At 38.5% G+C, this 21868-nt stretch overlaps 1 protein-coding gene and 1 long non-coding RNA gene across 8 annotated transcripts in view; one reads left to right on the top strand and one right to left on the bottom strand.

Moving 5' to 3' along the window:
* The window catches only part of LOC113187317 (uncharacterized), a 108028-nt gene that overhangs the window by 56032 nt on the left and 30128 nt on the right, over window positions 1-21868 (top strand). The gene's annotated exons all lie outside the window — the stretch shown is intronic.
* Window positions 18773-21868, bottom strand: part of Traf3ip2 (TRAF3 interacting protein 2) — a 39959-nt gene continuing 36863 nt past the window's right edge. For all 7 annotated transcript variants that reach the window (XM_026395050.2, XM_026395051.2, XM_026395049.2 and 4 more), the window contains 2 exons: window positions 21611-21685; window positions 18773-19251 (listed from right to left, as the gene is read on the bottom strand). In XM_026395050.2, coding sequence (XP_026250835.2) covers window positions 19105-19251; window positions 21611-21685 — 222 coding nt within the window. In that variant the 3' untranslated portion in view covers window positions 18773-19104. The remainder of the gene's footprint in view (window positions 19252-21610; window positions 21686-21868) is intronic.

The following is a 21868-nucleotide window of genomic DNA, read 5'->3' as shown; positions in this document are numbered from 1 at the left end:
AAAAGAGATGAGAAAGGGCAAAAAACTAGCAGTCTTATCTCTGAGTAATGTTTCCTCTTCATGATAAAGCATTAAGACTCCTTCCAATGAAGCTAAGAAAAATTTGTAAAGTTTAGTGTTGAAGGAAGAAGGACTATTTGTAAAAACATCATTTCTATAATAAAATTTTATTACATAACAAAAAAAAGACTACTTGCAAATATGTTTAATGGATAATTACTTGTACATCTTATAATGTTTGCTCTTTAGGGAACTGTATGCATAAATAATTGCTTTTCCAGTTTGAATTAGGAACAAACTGGAAAGTTTGGGAGGAAAGTAAATGCAAAAGCCTACTAACACTGGTATATTGTTTGTAGCATTAAGAAATGACAACTCAAAATGAGGCCAGCTTCTCTCTTGTGTGATCATGCCCTCAATGATTCCATGAGATTTTGCATTTTATAGGTTGTGCTTCCCACTGGCAGCAACTGAAGCGGTTTATTATGCACATCTGTCACGTGATCCACTTCATCAACCAAATGGAACTGGGAGAATAAGTCACCCTAACAAGATCCTTCAGTACACTCTTAAAAACTACTTACAGATGTACTCTTCCTCTGTAGGGATACAATGAGTTTCCTTGTACTGTGCCACATGATACAGGAAATGCATTATCCCCACCAAATTCAGGCATACCAGGAGGAAGCATGTGAAAAGAAAGCAGCTCACAAAAGCACACACAGCTTTTGCAAAAGTCCTTAGAGGGGCTCACACACCAATTTATGATAACAGCAGATAAAACCCTAGGCCTCTGAAGCTCTGTTCATTTCAAATGCTAATGTCCACACAGGGAAAGGAAACCACATCAACATTCAGCATCCACACAAACACTGCTACTGCTTTCTATTTATGATTGTCACCGAGTCCCCTCAGCAGCATGCCAGATCTCCATTTGTGTTGTAACTTTGGCTACTTTATGTGCTTTCACCCAGAAGCAATTCATGCTTTCAAATTGCGTCTGGTGATCTTAAAGCAGGAACCACTATGTTCACATTCAGGTCATGTAGAATGAATGTTTTTGTAGATGAGTTCAGAACTGTATTCACCTGCCATTGTTAAATCTTCATGTTTCAGTTAGTGTGATCAATTTATCATTCATTCAGTCAACCAACAAATACTTTTGAATACCTCCTTCTGTCAGGCACAGTTCCCGGTACTGGAGATATAGCAGTGAACCGAGTCTTGCCATTATAGAGATAATAGTTTAGAAGTGGTTGGGGAGATAAGCAACAGATAAATATGCACTATGTCATAGAATGTGTCAGTCAGAATAGACCAGATTGTCTTGGAGCAATAAACAACACAATATCTAAGTGGCTTAGAACAATGAAGTTAATTTCTCACTTAACGCTGCACATTCATTACACATCAGCCAGGGTCTCTGCTCTGTGTCACTTCAATCTGGGACCCAGGCTGCCTAGAGCCAGACCCACCGTCTGGATTATGGCTGTCTTTGTGGGAAAGGGAAAAGATAGTGTGATAAATTGTACACTGGCTTGTTTCCCCCACCTTTTTTACTAGTGCATTATAGTTGTACATAATGATGGGATTTGTTGTTACGTATTTGTACATGCATACTATATAACAATATGATTTGGCAGATATCATTCCAGAGTATTTCCCCTTTTTCTCCCCCCTCACATTTTTTTCCTCTTTTGTACTGATCTCTTTGATTTTCACAAGATTTCCCCATACCTTTTTCTTTTCCCTCTCTAGCTTCCACATATGAGAGAAAACTTACAACCCTTTACCTTCTGTGTTTGACTTACTTTGCTTAACTTAATGGCCTCAAGTTCCATCCATTTTCCTGCAAATGACATGATTTTGTTTTTCTTTTTTCGGGGGGTACTGGGATTGAACTCAGGGCACTCAATCACTGAGCCACATCCCCAGCCCTATTTTGTATTTTATTTAGAGACAGGGTTTCTGTGAGTTGCTTAGCGCCTCACTTTTGATGAGACTGGCTTTGAACTCTTGATCCTCCTGCTTCAGTCAGTCTCCTGAGCTGCTGGGATTACAGGTGTGCATCACCATGCCAGGCTTGTTTTTCTTTTTTGTTTATGAAGGTGAGGACCTGAGTATTGAACCAAGGCGTGATTTACCACTAAGCCACATTCCCAGCCCTTTTTATTTTTGAGACAGGTCTCAATAAATTGCTGAGGCTGGTCTGGAACTTGCATTTCCCCTGCCTCAACCTCCTAAATTGCTGGGATTACAGTTATGTAATCCCATTGCATCTGGCTCATTTTTCTTTATGGCTGAATAAAACTTCATTGTGTATACATACTACATTTTCTTTATCCATTCATCTGTCGACGGATACCTAGACTGGTTCCATTGTGTGGCTATTGTGAATTGTGCTGCTATAAACATGGGTATGCATGTATTCCTATAGTAGGATGACTTTAATGCTTTAGGATAAATACTGAGGATTGGTATAGCTGGGTCATATGGTGTTTCCATTCCTAGTCTTTTAAGGAACCTCTATTGATTCCCACAGTTATTATATCGATTTACCAACAGTGTAAAAGTATTCCTTTTTCTCCACATCCTCTTCAGCATTTATTTATATTATTGATGACTGCCATTCTGACTGGTGTGACATGAAATCTCAGTGTAGTTTTGATTTGCATTTCCCTAATTGCTAATGATGTTAAACATTTTTTTTTCATATATTTGTTGGCCATTTGTATTTCTTCCTTTAAGAAGTGTCTGTTTAATTCATTTTCCCAATTATTTTTCTAGTGTTAGGCTTTTTGAGTTCTTTATATATTCTAGGTATTAATCCTCTGTCAGAAGAGTAGCTAACAAAATTTTTCTCCCATTCTTAGAATGTATGGTCTTTGAGAATCTTCAAATTTAGCAATATCATTATAGCATATAATCTCCCCCATAAATAATTAGAAAGTTGGACAGGTAAGTGGGGTGGAGATCCTGGGAAATTTCTCTTTACTTCTTATTTCCTTTGCTATGCAGGAGGTTTTTAATTTGATGCTATCTCATTTATTAACTCTTGGCATTATTTCCTGAGCTTTAGGAGTCCTACTGAGAAAGTCATTGCCTGTGCCTATATGCTGGAGTACTGACCCTACATTTCTTTTTAGGAGTTCCATAGTTTGTTTCAATTTCTAGGTTTTGATCTATTTTGAATTTATTTTTGGGCCTAGTGAGAGATAAGGGTCTAGTCTCAGTCTTCTACACATGGATAAACAGTTTTCCCAGCACCATTTGTTTAAAAGGCTGTCTTTTCTTAAATGTATGTTTTTGGCATCTTTTTCAAGGATCAGATGACTATCTGAGTGAGTCTGCTATTCTCTGCCATTGGTTTATGTGTCTATTTTTATGTCAGTACCATGTAATTTTTGTTACTATAGCTCTATAGTTTCATTTGAAGTCAGGTATTGTATGTACACTGATTTTTTTTAAAAAATATATATATATATTTTTAGTTGTAGATGGACACAGTAATTTCATTTATTTCTTTTTATGTGGTGCTGAGGCTCAAACCCAGTGCCTCATACATTCTAAGCAAGCACTCTACCACTGAGCCAGAACCCCAGCCCATGTACACTGACTCTTAAAGCTTAAGTTTGAAAGTGACATGTGGAACTTCTGCTCACACTTCACTGACTAAAGTCACTAAGCCACACCCAACTTCAAAATGTGAGAAAGTGTATCATACCGTGTGTGGAGGAAAAATCAGACACACATGGCGAACAAAACTGTCCTGATGGTGATGATTGCCATGCAGATGAAAGGCCAGGTAAATGAGATGGTGTCTGGGTAGGCCGATTCTATTTGACATAAATGGTCAGAAGAGGTCTTTCTGAAAAGGTGACATTTGAGAAGAGGGCCTCAGGGAGAGAGAGAAGGCTATCTTCCAAAGTAAACTCTCAAGAACAAGTATACCTGGCATGTTTGAGGAAGAGCAAGGAGGTCAAAGAGTGAAGTGAGCAAGGGGAAATCTGCAGGAAATTCAGTCAGAGAACAGGCACGGGATACAGGTAGGGCCTTATGACAATGATAATAGCCATTGAAGGTTTTTGTGTAAAAACATGGTCTGAATTAGGTTTCTTAGCAGTCCTTGCAGCTGCTGAGTACGAAATATACCAGAGGGCCAAGGTTTGAAACAGAGAGTAATTCAGAAGCTCTTCCAATAATCCAAGTAAAGTATAAGGGCAACAATGGTCAGACTCTAGATAGTCTAGTTTACAGGTAAAGTAACCAAATTTGCCAATGTATTGGATTGTAAGTAGGGTATAAGAGAAAGAGGATTCAAGGATGACTTTAAAGGCTTGTTTCTTCTACCTATGCTTGAATATACATAAGGACTACATTGTATGGTCTTTGAGACTCTTCAAATTTGGCAATATCACTATAGCATATAATCTCCCCCATAAATAATTAGAAAGTTGGACAGGTAAGTGGGTGGAGACACTGGGAAATTTCCTTGATATGTGTACCTGCCAAGAGATTTCTTTCCCCCACATTGGCCTCTTTTCTGGTCTCTTAGGGTTTATAGTCCAGCCTAATTTATAAACCTGAGAAACGAGCTACATAATTACAAGTAAAATAGAAATTTCTAACTGATCAACCCAACCAACCTCTCCTACTCTTCCATTCATCTGTGAATCTCAGATATCACTACCAAGAAACCTAGCTTTTACAATATGAGGTCTATCCTCAGTGGATATGTATATACAGTATGTGTCACCTCCAGTTTGCTTGGAAATAGATTGCATAGAAATTTTAATAAGTCCAGTAGAATGACATTGTGTTCCTCTGAACAGCATGTCCCCTCTTTCTGTTCACCTTATCTTCCTGTATCATCACTGTCCCCATCACTGCCACCCAGTAAATGGCAACTAGAGTTCCCTACTTGGGGCTTCACTTAAGTCTTTTCAAGCATAGCAGAGCATAGATTGGATATAAAGTTTGCTAACTGTCATAAGGGAACAAACAAATAAAGCTTAATGTTGTTTTTGAAACTAACTGGGGGGAGGGAGAGCGACGGAGGAAGATTACCTCTATATAGGGAATAGGGGTGGGAGGGAAAGGGAGGGAGAAGGGGAATAGCATGGACGGTGGAAGGAGACCCTCATCATTATACAAACAAGATACATGTATGAAGATGTGAATTTGGTGTCAACATACCTCATATACAATCAGAGATATGATAAATTGTGGTATAAAGATGTATTAAGAATTATAATACAAAATAATAATAATAATAAGTAATAAAAAAGAATAATCTTTTTTAAAAAAAGAAACTAACTGGGGGATCAGTATTTGTACTCAAAACATTCATTCAACAAATATTTTTAAACTCTTACAAGCACTGAAGCCATAGTCAAGATACAATATATAAGTAATACATTTTACTAAAAACTGAGAAAGAAAAAGGTAAGATTTCTATTAACTTGCCACTGACATACAACTGCTGAACATTTTATTGCCCAGTCTTTAATTAAGCATCAATATCCTTTCTCTGTTTTTTTAACAAAATTTACAAATTTGGACTTACACTATACATTTTTACTTTTAAAATTTTTTTATAAAAATAAATCATCAGGTGCTATTTATTGAATGAAAAATTATAGAAACAATAAATTCCAGAGAAGCAAAATATTTTAAATGAAAAATCACCACAAATATCTCAGCCAAGAGATAATATCACTGTTACTAGTTTGAGTTGTTTGGTATAGTTTTAAATTGTTAATATATCTTTACAACATTGTTCCACAATAAATGAGTTACTTAAAATGATAGCTTTTTCTTTTTTCTAATTACAAAAGTAACATGCCATTGTAGATATTTTTAAAAATACTGAAAACTACAAATGGAGAATCTAAAAGTCATTCATAGACCCACTTCCCAGAGACTACTTTTATTAATATTTTCTTAAATATTTATTTTTTAGTTGTAGTTGGACACAATACCTTTATTTTATTTATTTTTATGTGGTGCTGAGGATCGAACCCAGGGCCTCACATGTGCTAGGCGCATGCTCTACCGCTGAGCCACAACCCAGCTCCTTTTTATTAATATTTTGGCCATTTTCCCCTCAGACTTTTCTCTGAGCAGTTCAAGAGGTTAATTAAGAAGCCCAGCAAGTTATTAAGCCTCTCTGAGTTTCAGATTACTCATTGATAAAGTGAAATTACTTTGTAAAGTTGGTGAGAAGTTTAAATGAGATAAAGTATACAAATTTCTTAGTCTAGTATTCGACACATAACAAGTGTTCCATATGGGAGCTCTTACTATAAGGTATGATATTTCTACATAGTTGGTCATACTTATTCTTGATTTTTTATCCTCTTTCTTAAAAACTTAATGTGCTGAGCATGGTGGTACACACCTATAATTCCACCTACTTGGGAGGCTGAGGCAGGAGGATCATAGCCTGGGCAACTTAACAAGATCCTATCTCAAAATAATAATAATAATAATAAAATAAATAAATAAATAAATGATTAGGATACAAAAAGCCCATTTATTGTTTCTCAAAATAATAATAATAATAATAAAATTTAAAAGTGATTAGGATACAAAAGTCCATTTATTGGTTCTCAAAAAAAGAAAAAAAGAAAGACTGGCTAACTGGTATAGTACCCCTGGGTTCCATTACTAGTACCACACATACATCAAAACAAAGTTATTGTGTCATTATTATTTTTCCAAAACATTTTTAAAGGCAACCTAACATTTCTTCATGTGAATATACTGTAATTCCCTTAATTACACCCTCTTTTGTGGGACTTTTTTTTTAACTTGTAAATTTTGAAACAACTCAATTTCTCAGAAAAGTTGCAAGAAAACTGCAAAGACCATTTTTTTCCCTGAACTATTTGAAAAGAAGTTGCCAACTTTTATTTCTCCATCACACCAAAATATCTTATTCCAAATTTTTTTCCATAGAGACATTCCAATAAAAACAGCAAAATTGGGAAATTAACATTGATACATTGGGGTCTAAATCCTCAAGTCCCAGTCAGATTTCTTCATTGCCTAATGACATACTGTAATTGACAGAAAAGGATTCCAGTTCACAGCCATATGTTGTAAATATGTGTCATGTTTCCTCAGCCTTTTAAAGTCTGGAATAATTCCTTAGTCTTTCCTGGACTTTTGTATCCTACTCACTTTTGAAAAATATGGGCCAGTTATTTTGTAAAATGTCCTTCAAATTGTGTTTGATGTAGTCTCATGATTAAGTTATAACATTTTTGTCAGGAACTTCACAGAAGTGACACTGTGTTCTTATTGTATCCTATTATGTGGCACATCTACTTTGGCTGTAACAACCCATGATGGGCTATTTTCCTATGCAGACACCTCCCTCACCTCACCTAGGTCACCTCTCTTCAGGTATTCCCTCTTCAACCTTCTGGGACACCAATATCACACAGTAGGCTATCCCTTTGCAAAAACACTCTCTCACTCCATGTGGGCTCTGAAAACCTGTGCCAGGCCACACCTTTATCTTCAACCCACCTGGGAAACTAGTACCCCTGCACAGCACTAACCTCTCAGTCCTCTTTGGTTCTGAGCCAGCTGACCCTTCTCATCCTGCATTAGCCCAAGACCTTATATCAGGCCTCCCTCCCATATGAATGCCCTCCCCACCCCACCTTTCTGATGTTCTAACTCTTTAAAAGATGTATTACCTATGCATGTAATAATATTAGTTTTCCCTGAAATGAGAAGAGTCGCTGGATATTTTATTGAAGGTCCAGCAGTAACAATGTTGTGTTTTCATTTCAATAATGTTCTAAAGCTGGTCTTGGCAACTGTTTTAGTCAATTTTTTTGCTGCTGTGACTAGAAGATCTGACCAGAACAACTGTAGGGAGCAAAGTTTTATTTAGGGGCTCACGGTTTCAGAGGTCTCCAGTCCATAAGTGGCTGGCTCCATTCCTCAGGGCTCAAGGTGAGGCAGGACATATTGGCAGAAGAGTGTGGCAAAGGGAAGCAGCTCATAGGAGATCTGGCAACAGGGAAAGACACTCCACTCACCAGCTACAAAATATATCCCCATAGCCACACCCCCAACCAGCCACTTCCTTCAACCACTTTCCACCTGCTTCCAGTTACCACCCAGTTAATCCCATCAGGGATTAATTCACTGATTAGGCTAATGCTATAACCCAATCATTTCCCCTCCAAACCTCCTTGCATTGTCTTACATGTGCGTTTTGGGGGGACACCACATCTAAACCATAACAGCAACTTAGCAAGACCCTGTCTCAAAATTTAAAAAAAGAAAAGAACTTGTATAAGCAGCTCGGGAGTCTGAGGCAAGAGGATCACAAATTCAAAGCCAGCCTCAGCAAAAGTGAGGCATTAAGCAACTCAATGAGACCCTGTCTCTAAATAAATACAAAATAGGGCTGGGAATGTGGCTGAATGGTCAAGCACTGCTGAGTTCAATCCTCAGTATCTGCCCCCCCCCCCAAAAAAAAAAAAAAAAAAAAACCTTATCTGGCTCACCTGAGATGTTCACTGTACAACCACATACTTCTAGTGTTTTTACTTTGTCTTAAAATTGGGTTGGCACTACATGATCACTTATGTGATGTTTAACTTTTAATTTTAATGTATTGGTAGTCATCATGTTGGCTTGTACTGGCTTCAAAATAAAAACCATTCTGTTTGATAAGAATCATTGAATTATCTTACAAGTTTGAAAGCTCAAACTACTCCTTTTTAGTGATAAGATACAATTTAGTTTAGTCTCTTATTTTTTTTAATAAATTAATTTCGATTTCACATTGTAAAAATAACCCTGGTACTTGAATTGTCACAGACTAATGAGCAAAAAGCAAGGCTGATTTAATACACAAATGATGCATTCGTGTAAAATAAAGACCACATGGATCACGGTATCCAGTATAAATGAAATTTTACAGTAGTTTCAATACAGAAACTTTGTGAGGAAATTGAGTCATTACAGGGCTAATTGGCAACATGGACTGAACTCAGAAGAAGCCAAGCAAAATAGTCCCTTTTGTCAAAATATAAGCAACTGGTTATGAGCACAGGTTTGTCTGTGTTTATATGACATACCAACTTACAAATATTCTCTGTAAAGAGATTTTTATTAATTTTTTTAAAAAATTACAATTAAAAAACCAATAAAAAAAGAATGAATCAATGAAAAAAATTATCATAGCTGGGTGTGGTGGCACATAACTATAATCCTAGCAACTCAGAGGGCTCAGTCAGGAGAATTAAGTTCAAGCCTCAACAACTTGCTGAGCCTCTGTCTCAGAACAACTGGGGATGTAGTTCAGTGGTAAAAGTGCCCCAGGTTAAATCTTTGGTACAAAATAAACAGATAGATATTTATCAATATCATAGTTTAGAAAACATCATTTTCATATCAGTTGCACCAATCAAAATAATAACTGATAGCTTCCAATTATTAACCTGATGAGAAGAAAAACAGATGATAATAATGATTATGAGTAAAATGACTGTATCATGCTCAAAATCAAATATATGTCAACAATTAAAACATAAAATGCTTACAAGCATCATATTATGCTCTTGTGATCACATGTATATATTGTAATTAAACTAATCATTGGCCATTTAGTTTCAACAAAAAGTTAGCATCTTCACCTTGGTCTAATGTTTTGCATTTGAATTTATTTTAGTTTTCATTTAATCTGTAAATTTGATTTTTTCTTATAGTTTTAAAAATTATGGTGAAATAAATGTAAAATTAACTACCTTGACCATTTTTTAAATATACCGTTTATACCGTTTAGTAGGGGCTGGGGTTGTTGCTCAGTGGTAGAGTGCTCACCTACCATACATGAGGCACTGGGTTTGATCCTCAGCACCACATAAATGTAAAATAAAGGTGTTGTGTCCATCTAAAACTTAAGAATAAATATTTTAAAATAAAAAATATACAGTTCAGTGGGTTAAGTGTATCTCATAATAATAATTAATTTATTAAAAGAAATAAGAGATCTCAAGAACTTTTTCCCTTTGTGTTAGTATAGTTTTTAAATGAGCTATGACTATAAAGCCTGTATACATAATTATATGTTTGTATGAATTTAAGAAACAAGGTAATGAAAGTTATTTAAGTTAACACAAGAGAATTTTCCTCCTAAAAGACAAAAAAGATAGAGATTTGAGATGCACGTTAATATGGTAACCCTCTTTTAGTTTAAATGTTTGCTTAACCTGTCCTCTTGGCTTTTCCTCTGTGGTTAGCCTACCTAACGGGCTATGTTGGAGATGACAGTGAGCCCTCTTTTTTTTTGAAAAGCAGAACTAGAGGAGAGCATAGCATGATTCTCAACTGAATTCAAATTTTCCTTTTTAAATAATAGGTATAATGCGAACACAATACTGTCTTTCAGATTACTGTTCAAAATACTTTCAAATCCATTATCCTATTTTTGAGGCCCCATTGTGAATCTCTAAAGTAAGTTTCCTTACTTTAAAGTTAAACATCATTGGCAGGTTTCAATATGCTATACCTTTCATCATTCTAGCTAGTGCTGCCAGGAGCCCTGATCCCTAGCAAGATACTAGAAGAGAGAAGCCTGTCTCCAGATGCTGGGATTGTTCTGTGAGTCTGCTGTGGCTTCTCTCAGGTTTTATTAAGAAAACAAACTATGCTGATTAGCTTCTCTGAAAAACTAGATGGAAGTTTTAAGCTCAAAAGCTCTTATTGACCTCTCCTAAGGCTTCATTTTTAAAATGAAAAATTCTTTTTGTTAGGATTTACTGTTTGACTTTTTTGAAAAAAAATATTCGAAGTTCCCATAAATATTTCATAACCATGGGATAGGAAGCAAGATGAAAAGGCAAGAAAGGAGGGAACATTTTTAAGCATTTACTACATGCCAGGCACTATTCTAGAAGCTTTCTATCCTTCATCTTACCTTATTCTGACAACCTCCCCAGGAGTCAGTTCTGTTTTCCCCATTTTATTAGCAGAAATTCTGAGAGAGAAAGTAGTTTGCTTAAGGTCACACAACTTGTAAGTGAACTGAGATTCAAACCCAAGTATGTCTGATTAAAAGCTTTACCATGCCAATGGAAAAACGTGTGAAAGTACATCACAGACTCAGCTTGGTCAGTGTTTTCTGCCTCATATTGTATTGGGGGAACTTGGACAATGCCATTATTCATTCATAGAATTTCTTTGCCCATTCCAGCAAATTATCATTTCCTGCTTCCTCAATTATCTGTATATTTAGCAGAAACATTTAACTTTAAATATTTCCCAAACCCGATCAGGCAGCGTGCAGAAATCCTTTTACTCTGTCTCTGGAGGTTTCTGCCTTCTCAGCTGTGAAGGTTTCAGTGTAAAGAGCACATCTGCACCTTCCTACCTGCTGCAATGTTTTCTAGTCCTTTCTGGGGCAGGGATCTAGGCTGCTCTTTAGGAAGGCATGATGGATGCCCTCTGGGCTACATTGTTTATTGGTTTAATAAGCACGTTCTATGGTGCTTTTACAGATTTTTCTCATTTTTTACATTCTGTCTCTTAATCTCTGCTCTCATTTACATGGTGATTTATAGGAACTTTGAATATGATAATCTAAAAGGTATATGTGAGATGGAGGAATGGACAGGTTTCTGCTTATTAGGAAAAAATCTGCAGTCACCTGCTTCTTTGAAAACCTGACCTTGAAACTGAGCTCAGTCTTGGGTCACAGTGAGGGTCAACAAAAAGAGACCAGCTGTCACTTCTTTCACATTTACTGTGTACTGCCTTGGGTGGTTAATGATTCTTTCCCCTGCTGACATCATATGTCCCCAACTACATTTTAAATAATTGCAGGGCAAGAGTGTGTCACTCCTCTTTATACCAAACATAGTATGTTGCACATATTAGGCATTTAATGAGTAGATAGAGGTTGGCTGCCAATCTGTTGAACTCCTTTTTGAATGACAGCTTCATTAGAAATGGTGGCATGATGGAACCAGGCCTCTCATACTCTGGAGTGTCAGGGACCAACTTCTGCTTCAGCACTCAGATGCTAGCCTGAGTCAGAAGTAGACTAGGCAGCCACTTATTAGACACAATACGAAGTGTCCTAAGTGCTCCCTCTGCTAAATCTGCTTTGATGCCTGAGGACCTAGATCTTAGGTTTCTTTGGACTGAGGCTCTGACAAGGTCATGTAAGGCTGGCTGAGCTGAGCCCTGACTTGGTTAAGGTTTGTTGGGGATAGTCATCTGTGAACAGAATAAGTGAATGACTCACATTAGGGAAACTCTGTAAATGAGATGCTGAGCTTCTTAAACAAAATAGAGAAAACACGATGGTGAAAACACTATTTGTTAAAGAAATAGAGAAAACAAAATAGTAAAGACACTATCTTTAAAGCCAGTCAGTCATGAGAGCTGTGATGTTATTGGGAACTTTTGAATGGTGTTTATTATTACAGTATATCCATCTGAACCACTAAGGTGGTGGCTCTTTTGATTTGACCTGGGTGAAAATTAGATATAAGATTGTTTTTATAAATATTACTGGATTTTTAAAAATTTGAATATTTAGAGCTTGTTTTTCAAGCTACTTCAAAATATTTGCATGAAAAATCTGCCTTCTCAAAATGGCAGGTATCATTTCCATCAGCATGTCAGTTTTTAAGTCATCTTTCCTGTTTTCCTCCTAAATTTGTAACTTCTTACTTACTAAGGACTGAGAAAACAGACACCTGCACTTCAAACTGAGTATAAAAGTAAGAGTAATTGTGATCTGAGTGACGGTTCAATGGTTGTGTTTGGAGTACGAGTAGGGGTGTTTAGTGCCTAGTAATAGTATTTCACCTGGAAGGATTAGCTCATGAAACCCTTTCCTTGAGTGACACCACTGCTCAAATTAGTTCTTCAAGCAGCCATTTTTTTTTTCCTCTTGGGGTCAAAGATAAAGTGATGTGTGAAGGGACAGCCTGAGTATCCTCTGGGAGGATAGGGCTGTATGAGTGGGGCCAGGGTAGGGGTGCTGGGCATCTTGTTGGAGGAAAGTGGGAGCCCAGGCAGAAGCAGTGAGGAGGTTAGCATTCTGATCATAAACTGTTGCTTTACTATTTTGCAGTTTCTCTGGCTACACAAATTCTCCTCAGGTCAGCTGCTTTCCACAACTGTGTTTAGAAATTGTCTGTGTTCTAGGAGCCCATTTGAGAATGAGCATCTTGTTTTGAAAATCATTTTGAAACTAGAGTTGAGTGAATTTATTTTTAGTCATAAATGAGAGTAATGAAAATACGACTATTCTGCTTTTTCATTATTTTGACCTTGTAAAAATTAAAAATAAACTATTATTTTTCTTTTTACCTTGGGAAGACTGTATAAAATTCCACATTTTGTGTGCATTTCCTCCATGAGAATCTACCACCCAGAACGCATTTGAGAGGGATTTTTCAAACTCTACGAAACAGAACTTCTCTTAAGTCTCTGAGTAACTGAACTTCACAGGTAACAACAGATTGCAAAATAAAATCAGTTAACCCCTGTACTCCAGGAACATTGGCCCATGTCCTAGATAATACAGGATGCTGAAAACTGGTCATGCCCCAGCCTCACCTAAACACGGTTCTTCTCTCCTCAGAGGAGTGGAGCATTTGACCACTGCCATTATTGAGAGCCAGGCCTCATTGTCATGCCTAAATGAACACAGCTACAAGCAGCTGTCTGTGGAGGGCACTGCCTGTGAGATGGCAAAGGCCAGGCAGGTACCTGCGGCCCAGCTGCCACTCAGCGATGAGGCTGGCAGGCCGGCCTAGGCCAGCCTTTTCAAGAGCAGCCCTTTTGATAACACTGATTACATTCGCCTCACTAGAGCCTGGGGTGATTGAGCAACAGCCAACTTCTCTAGGTAACAAAGAGGAGGGAAAGTAATCCAAACACAGGTTTTATTATAAAAACCAGGGAGTGAGAGAAGTATGTTTATTCTGTAAGATAACACACCTGCTCTGTGCTGGGAGGCTCATTTCCATCAGTTGCCATGGCAAACTCGTTATACTTCAAGGCCATGTGGCTTTGTTTCCTTTGGAGATCTGGTCCTTGTCCTACCTTTTCTAACAACTCCAACACAATGACATGGAAGCCTGCAACAGCATAATTGATTTCTCCTTCCCTCTATCAACAGTTCGCATTTGTTCGGCACAGAACTGAGTCTGCCTTCTCCTTTGAACTCCTTGCTAACCATGAAGGCATGCTTCAGAGAGCTATCCTCATTAACATTCCAGGTCCCTCTTCCCTGTCAGCAATAAACAAGCCCTGCATCAATGGCCTTCTTCCTTCCAGCTTTACAAATGAGTGGCTCAGTTCCATGTTTTACTGCGGATCCAGGTGCCCAGGCATACAACGCCAGGGCTAAGAAGCACGCAGGAGAGTCTAAAAATAGAACAGCAGTTTTGGACGCATACCAGAGCAGCTACTTCATCTCAACTTGCTTTGCACACTAAGCCTAATGGGATCCATCAGGCAGGAGTTCTCTCTACGCTCTCTCTCACCGCCTTTCCCCTCTCTCCCCAGCTGCCTTCTACCATCAGCGCCTTCCTGGTGAAGGGAGCAAAGGGAGGTCAGGCAGGGTTCAAAAAATGTGTGCCCTCATGGTTTTAGTTTACAAGCCCCGAGAGACCTGGGGGCTGCGATTACTCCTTTCTTGAGAAAATTTCTAGAAAAGAGCAGGAGGCCCAGCACACGGTCACCTTTGCCCATGTACACTTTGGTCCAAAACCAAGACTGTCATATTTAGCAAAGGCTCAAGTAGCACTTCCTAATCTCTCAAATAAATGTGACCTAGGCCCATACTCACAGATTCCTTGAGAAGTTAAATAGAAATCTTGACTAAACTGACTATTCCTCTTAAAGGTACCACCTGCTTGGCTTGAGGCTAAGATCTTGAGATCAAATACACAGTCACAGATGGAGGGACTGTCTAGGGTCTGTGAAAGCCACCCTCCTTCCACCAAGTATCCTGATGCTATCCTGCCTGGGCACAAGGCCTCTCAGAATGCCAACTGTACTAAATAAGCAAGGCTCCTTTGTGCTGTGGATACACCTCATGATAAAGAATACTGTTCACAGAAAGAGACTTAGCATGACCCGAGTATTTCTTCTATTACTATCTGAAAGATAATGCATATGTTCCAAACAGGGATGTATTATTCCAACAAGTGTCACCCTTGTAGAGTCAGAGTATGAGAAAGATTGAGTATCACAGAAACTAAAATATAAACCCCTTTTTCATTGTAATTGTTTTGGAGATTAGCCAGATACATTTTTTAAAAATTGATCCAACAGCAGGTATTGTCTGTTAGCTTTGTGATGATGTTAAGGCCTTTTAAGTTATAACTTGGTTTCACATAATACCAGTACAAAACAAATATGCCAAACCACCTCAAGAAAAGCCATCCTCCATATAATCAGCAATAATTAATTCCCCTAAGAATTTCTCTCAGAACAAGTTGCAACATGATCATTTAATCCTCCAGCCACCAGAGGACGGAGGTACATCTTCCCTCAGGCCCCCCACATTCGTTGACAACGTTTCTTTTACCTCAGGGAGATCCTGGGTCATTTGTTGAACAAATCTCTCATCAAAATCCAGAAACCTTTCTAGGTTTGCCAATCAATGGCTGCAGTCTAGGAACCAGAACACCTGGGTGTTTGCCCTAGCATAAACTTTGAGGAGCCACGGTTTCCCTGGGCCCTGCTTTCCTCCCATGTAAAGAAAAGCTTGGTGCTGGAGGGGTGGGGGGAATGTGATTTCTAGGGTCCCTTCCAGACTGAGAATTCCATGATAGAAATAAAGGCTCTGAGAATGTCATTATTTTGGTCCATGCTTTCTTCCTTGTATTTTGTTGTTTATTTGGTCAGTAGTCTCATACAGAGCTCTTTATCTTGAAAGATAGTGTGTAATTTTTCAGGATGAGAGGCATTGCTTCTTTGGGGTATTTTCCCACAGAGTAACTTTCCTTCTCTTTGCATTTTCTACTAGGAGGTGAGTTTCACTGATTCTTCTTGGTTCATTAAGAAGAAACAGAAAGATCCTGTGTTTTGTGAGACTCTTTCTGGATCATTTCCCAATGATCACAGGACTTTGCAATCCATTTGGCAAAGGTGATGGTGACAGTGGGGTATTTGGCAAAGTAGATGAGGTAGTTGACGAAGTGACTGGGCTAAGAAAAAATGCTCTTGGCAAAACATCATGAAACAAGGATGGAATGTTCAAAATGGGGAATTTGTACCCCTTGCTGAGATGTCTGAGAAAAACTCCCCTTTAAGAGGTGATATATTTAATAGAAAACAAAAGGGTATCAAGAACAGTAATTTTTCTGAGCACTGAGTGAGAAATAGCTAATCTAATACTTTAGGTCTAGCCATGTACCAAGACATCTTTGAACAATATAGAAGTTAAATTAAACTAGACAGGCAGATATTTTCAGAAACCAGTCACAAAAATTAAAAATTACCTTTAAAATTCTAAATTAGTCACTAAATATTAGACAAGAATCTAAACTGGCATCAAAAATCAGTTTCGATTTGAATAAAGCCTCGGGTTTAAGAGGTTATTTTTTACTAAGTCAGCCCTACCCCATGTCCACCCCCAAAATATCAGCAGATGGATACATGAAGACCAGGATAAAGTCTAAATAAACCATGTGTTAATCTGAGTGTCAGCGCTCTAAAATAGTTGTTAAAATTCCTTTGATGTTGGTGGTCATCACATTTCATAGAAATTTCAGGGACCAAGCTGCCATCACTTGGCTAGGTGGTGCGCGTGCCTATGCATGCATACGTGCTTTTTGTTGTGTTTTGTTTTGTTTTGCAACCAGTGGTACCAGCTGTAACACTTTAATGACTATTTGTGGAACACCAGGGACCTTTCTTTTAACCAGCTGGGATAGGAGGAATAGAAGAAACTCATGGATGAGAGGTCTTTGAAGGGAAAAGGGGATAATGACATCAAATTATTAAATCTTTGCAAACTAGAAACAGTTCAGAGTAATAATTGCTGATATCATTTTATTTACATATGTGTGTAGAGTCTTTAATAATGGTGTCACCTCAGGCCAAATAATAATAATAATAAAAAGAGAGAAAGAAGTTTTATAAGTCTATGTTTGGGGTGTTTTCCAGGAATTTCAAGTTGACCAAACAAGAAAGTTCACTCTACTAGGTCTCAAATGCTACAGAATTAAAGACTCTTATCAAAAGGTCTTGCAAATGGGTAATTCAGTTATGCTAGCTTTTCTCTTCCTGTAGTCAGCTCTACCCCACTTCTACCCTACTAGGGTGTCTACTACGTAAATTAAAGACATTTAACTTACCTAGTAGACATCTAAAGTATATAATAAAACTAGTATGCCTTGTAATTCATTAGCAGTATTTCTTATTTATAATGGACATACAAAGTATTTCTTATTTATAGTGGACATATATGTGGTGACATATAAAGATTGAACTGTGTTATTACAAAGTTGAGACTTGTTTAAGAGGTTAATTGCACAGACAAGAAGAGCAGTTGGTCATTCTCTGATTGGAGATGGCCCATTCTCTCTTTTCAGAGGGTGCTGTGCTTGAGCCTTACTTAGCTTTTACTTTATCTTCATCTCACTTCAATTCTGCTGTCACTTATAATAAAGTTCTCTTATATGGCCTTTAAGGGGATAAAAAAGAGGAAGCAGTAGTTTCCACTCCCCAAAAGTCTTCATATCAACCTACTATTTGGGTCATAAAGCCTTCCTACCTTGCTAATTTATTTATTTAGATTTTATATACATGTATACATATTTTGTCTAAACACATGTGTATGGATTCTTTTGAGATCAGATAAGCTATATACATATATATGAATAAATAAATACATTTACAAAATTATTAACTTGAAGTTATTTTTGAAGATATTAAAAAAGACACGGTTTCTTTTAAGAAAATGGGTGTATTAGTATGTACAATTTTTATATTTTTATGTGTTAGTTAACAATAAATTTACTTTAAAAGGAAAATGTAAATTTATCTCTTGGGGGTTTTAATTATGAAAATAAAAATTCAGTCACTCCTCAAAAGAGAACTTAGAATTTAGGCCCCAGACCTTAAACCTTCTGGGGTCATTAGAGGGACCTTTGTCCATATCATTTTACATATGAATTCCCAGAGTCTCAGAAAAGTGAAAGAGGACTTGCCAAAGGTCAGTCCGGTAGTTAGTGACAGGATCAAGACAGTGTTAGGACTAAAATTAGAAGACAGGTTTCCTAACCTACAATTCTGGCCTGCATTATGCATCCCCTGTCACTTTATACACATACTCAAATATTTTTACATGTATTGTCAGACCTTAAGAATGATAACCACACTCTTTTTGGGGGTTTGTTTGATTTTTTTTTCTTCTTTGTGCTCTACCACTGAGCTATACCCCAGCCCAGCGATACTATTCAGAATCATGATTGTGTCCTATACAAGGTTGTTTTATTTAAAAATCTCTACTGTAAGAATAAAGCTTTTATAATTATGTTTAAAAGGAGTTTTTACCTAGTTTTCATTCTTTAACACAGAGAAGTCTGTTACATTTATCTAATATTATATTTAAGCAACTTTGTTGATGTCCCAGGAAGCGACTGCCCATATCATTATAAATTAGTATCTATCTCCTTTGAGATAAGTGAAACACACTCTTACAAAAAAGCAAATATTTTATTATTTGTACATGAATCAGTTTGATGTGAAGACACTCAAACATCTGGCTAATTCATAAAAGTAGCCTGAAGCAATGGGAGTATGTTTGTGGTCATTTACATTTGTTGCAACATTACTTACATTATCTAGTCGATAAGTACTGAGGGGCACATCAGATGGTTAGAACACATCAGACATTCCCACCTTTGGTGGGGAATGGAGTGCAACAAGTCATAAGGGCAGATATTCTGCAGAACTGGTTTTCTGGGGCCTGAGGGCCTCAGAGGGAGGGAATGAGAAACAAATAGCTGTGAGTGCCACTGACCAGCCTCAGCCACAAGAATGCTGTCAAAACAGGGCCCCAGGCATGGCCAGACTCCAGTGGTCTGGGAATGGCCCCTGTCACAAGGGGACCACTTGAAGGGTGGGCAGGGGCCCCCGGGGAGGAGCCACATACTCTTCTTCTCTGAGCAGCCGCAGCAGGATGTTTTTTTTATTCTTGGGCCAGCTGTAAACATGAGTGTTCTGAAGCCAGGTGGGCACATGCTCCTACAGGAGAGACAATGACAAAAGCAAAGGTCAGTAGAGAAAAACCTGGATTCCAGATCCCAGGCTTGGTTCCCAAACATCTCTGGCTTTCCCTTCATGGGTGTTTCCTACTGAACTATCCTGGGAGTTGTTCTGTTTTGCTTTGGAAGGGTCTTAGCATGTGCAATGCTCTTGGCTTCGGGAAGCTGTAGATCTCATTATGGAAAACACATGTGCACAGCATTTTCTGTCAGTCTCCCAGGCTACCTGCCCTTTGCATTTCAGCGTGCTTTTCACCACCTTCACATGAAAGGGGTAGGACAGAGGTCACACAGAGTGATGTGAATTCCCCCATGACTTCAGGAGAAGCATGCCAAGGCTGTGGGCTTAATCTAATTCATCATCCTTTCACTTTGGCCCCAGGTCTGGCCTGCAGTAGAAGGAGCCCATCAGACTCCTGTTGTCAGGCAAAGGCAGAAACTGAGAGCCTGGGGTTCTGGGAGCTCAGTTTCTGACTGCCCTCATGGAGCGGGTGTTCTGGCGGGTAGAGGCAGATGATTAGTAAGTAAAATGGGTAGTGCCGTCAGTAGTAATGTGTGTTGTGGAGTAAAATAAAACAGAAAGAGGAGAGGCGGTGCTGAGGCAGGGGTGAAAGGTTTGCAGTTTTAAATAAGATGCCTAGAAAGGTCTCCCTGAGAAAATGAGCAAAGACCCAAAAGAACAGATAGACAGAGCTTTGTGGCTGTCCAAGTCCAGGCAACTAGAAAAGCAGTGCAAAGGCCCTGAGGTGGGCTTCCACTGTGATTGGAGCAGAGTGAGCAGGGGAGGAGGCTGTGGCAGGGCCTTGTAAGGCTTTACTTTGAGATGGACTCCTTTGGGGATCCTAGGATGAGCTTAGAAGCAGCACCTGGTATGTCAGGTATCATTCTTGAGTTTTGAAGAGAGACAATGAAAAAGAGCCCATAACTGCCCTTTGGAGTTCAAAATCTTCTTTGGAGATAAAGTACATAAACTATTTTCTAGGCAGTGGCATATCAAGGTGCAGTGGTGAGAGCCACCTGTCCCCAGTTCTGGCAATAAGGGGATTTAAAAATAATAATAAAACCAACTAGAAGTTGGTCTATTTTATATTGCCATACTCCAGTTATCTTAACAATAATTCCCAGTACCCCCAGCCCCAACCACATACCACTGATTCAAGAAAGACCAGACAATGAAATATATCAACATGGAGAGGAGAGGTTTCAGGGGACCGTAGGGAGGTTGAGTGATATAAGGATAAGCAAGGATTCACTCAGCTGACAAGTTAGTTAAGGGCATTACATGTAGCAAGAACAGAAAGGGCAAAGACATGTCATATGTGAGGGCATGCTGACATGGTCCAGGGTCCAAAGATAGAACCTAGGGTAATAAGAAAGAAGACTGAGCAAAGTGGGCACCGTCCTCTTCAGAGTGGCCCCATATATGACATAACGCTAAGAAACATAGGTGTGATCTTTTATTCTGTGGGAAAATGCCACATTTTTAAACTGGAGAGAAAGAGAGATCAGGTATACATTTTGGGGTGTTCCTCTTTGGTGATAGAACAGAGGATGACTGGTATGGGGTCATAGTGGAGATGGGAGACCAGGAAGGAGACTTACCAGAACAATGAGGGTCTGGGCAAGGGAGGGTCAGGGAGGATGATAAGGCATCCTATGGTACAGGCTGTTTACTGTACAACCCTACATGTCCCATTCATATAAACTGGACCCTCCCTCATCCAGAGCAGAGAGGTCTCAGTGAAGTCCTCACATCTGGGGGTCCTCCAGAGTGAGCTGGGTTTGGGTTCAGGGTGCTGTGGTCTGATTCTCAAGATGTTTATTTCACTACCACCTTTCCTTTGCCACGCCTGGAACATACTCTCCCATGGTTTTGCCCCTGTTCTCTCAACCTGTTGGCATCCCCACATATGAAGTTGGCATATAGCAAAGTTAATTTCAGGTAACTGTAGGTTTAATTCTCTGCCGCTTTGAGAACTGAACTATGTACAACAAAATGCTTATGTGGAAGGAAGTAGCAAAAATGTCCGCATCTTGACTCTTACATACAAGAGATAAGAAGCATCAGATGAATGTTCTTTTTTGAATTTAAACTCAAGCTACCTCTTTGTGTTCTGGGGCTGTTTGAACAATTAGGACAGCCTCAATCCTATCAGACAACACTTTAAACCTTCCTGATCCATGCTGCTAGACTGAATGGTACAACTTGTTGATCTTTCAGGTAATACTCTTTTCTCTAAGGATCGACAGAGAGTTGACAAGATTTTCCACTTAAATTCCCAGGTGGCAAACAAACCAGAGATTGAATTGTAAGGCTTCTTGTTTCTTCATTTGTTTACCTTCGTGGCATTTGGGAAGAGTACAGGAATGAATCTGAAATTCATGCTTCCTTGTTTTATGAATTCAATCTGCATCTGAAATGAAACAAATAGAAATGTTTAATTTCAGGGAAAGAGGAGGGATTAATTATACCCACAACAATGCAGGCCCACATGGTCATTTTATTTCAGTTTTCTTATTTGAGTTATACCTTTAAACCCTCCCCATTAGAAACCATGCCATCTACTTGTTTATCAATCATTCATTGAAAGCCTATT

Source organism: Urocitellus parryii, chromosome 8, assembly GCF_045843805.1.
Source record: "Urocitellus parryii isolate mUroPar1 chromosome 8, mUroPar1.hap1, whole genome shotgun sequence".
Classification (NCBI taxonomy): domain Eukaryota; kingdom Metazoa; phylum Chordata; class Mammalia; order Rodentia; family Sciuridae; genus Urocitellus; species Urocitellus parryii.
This window is presented reverse-complemented; position numbering and strand designations above follow the sequence as displayed.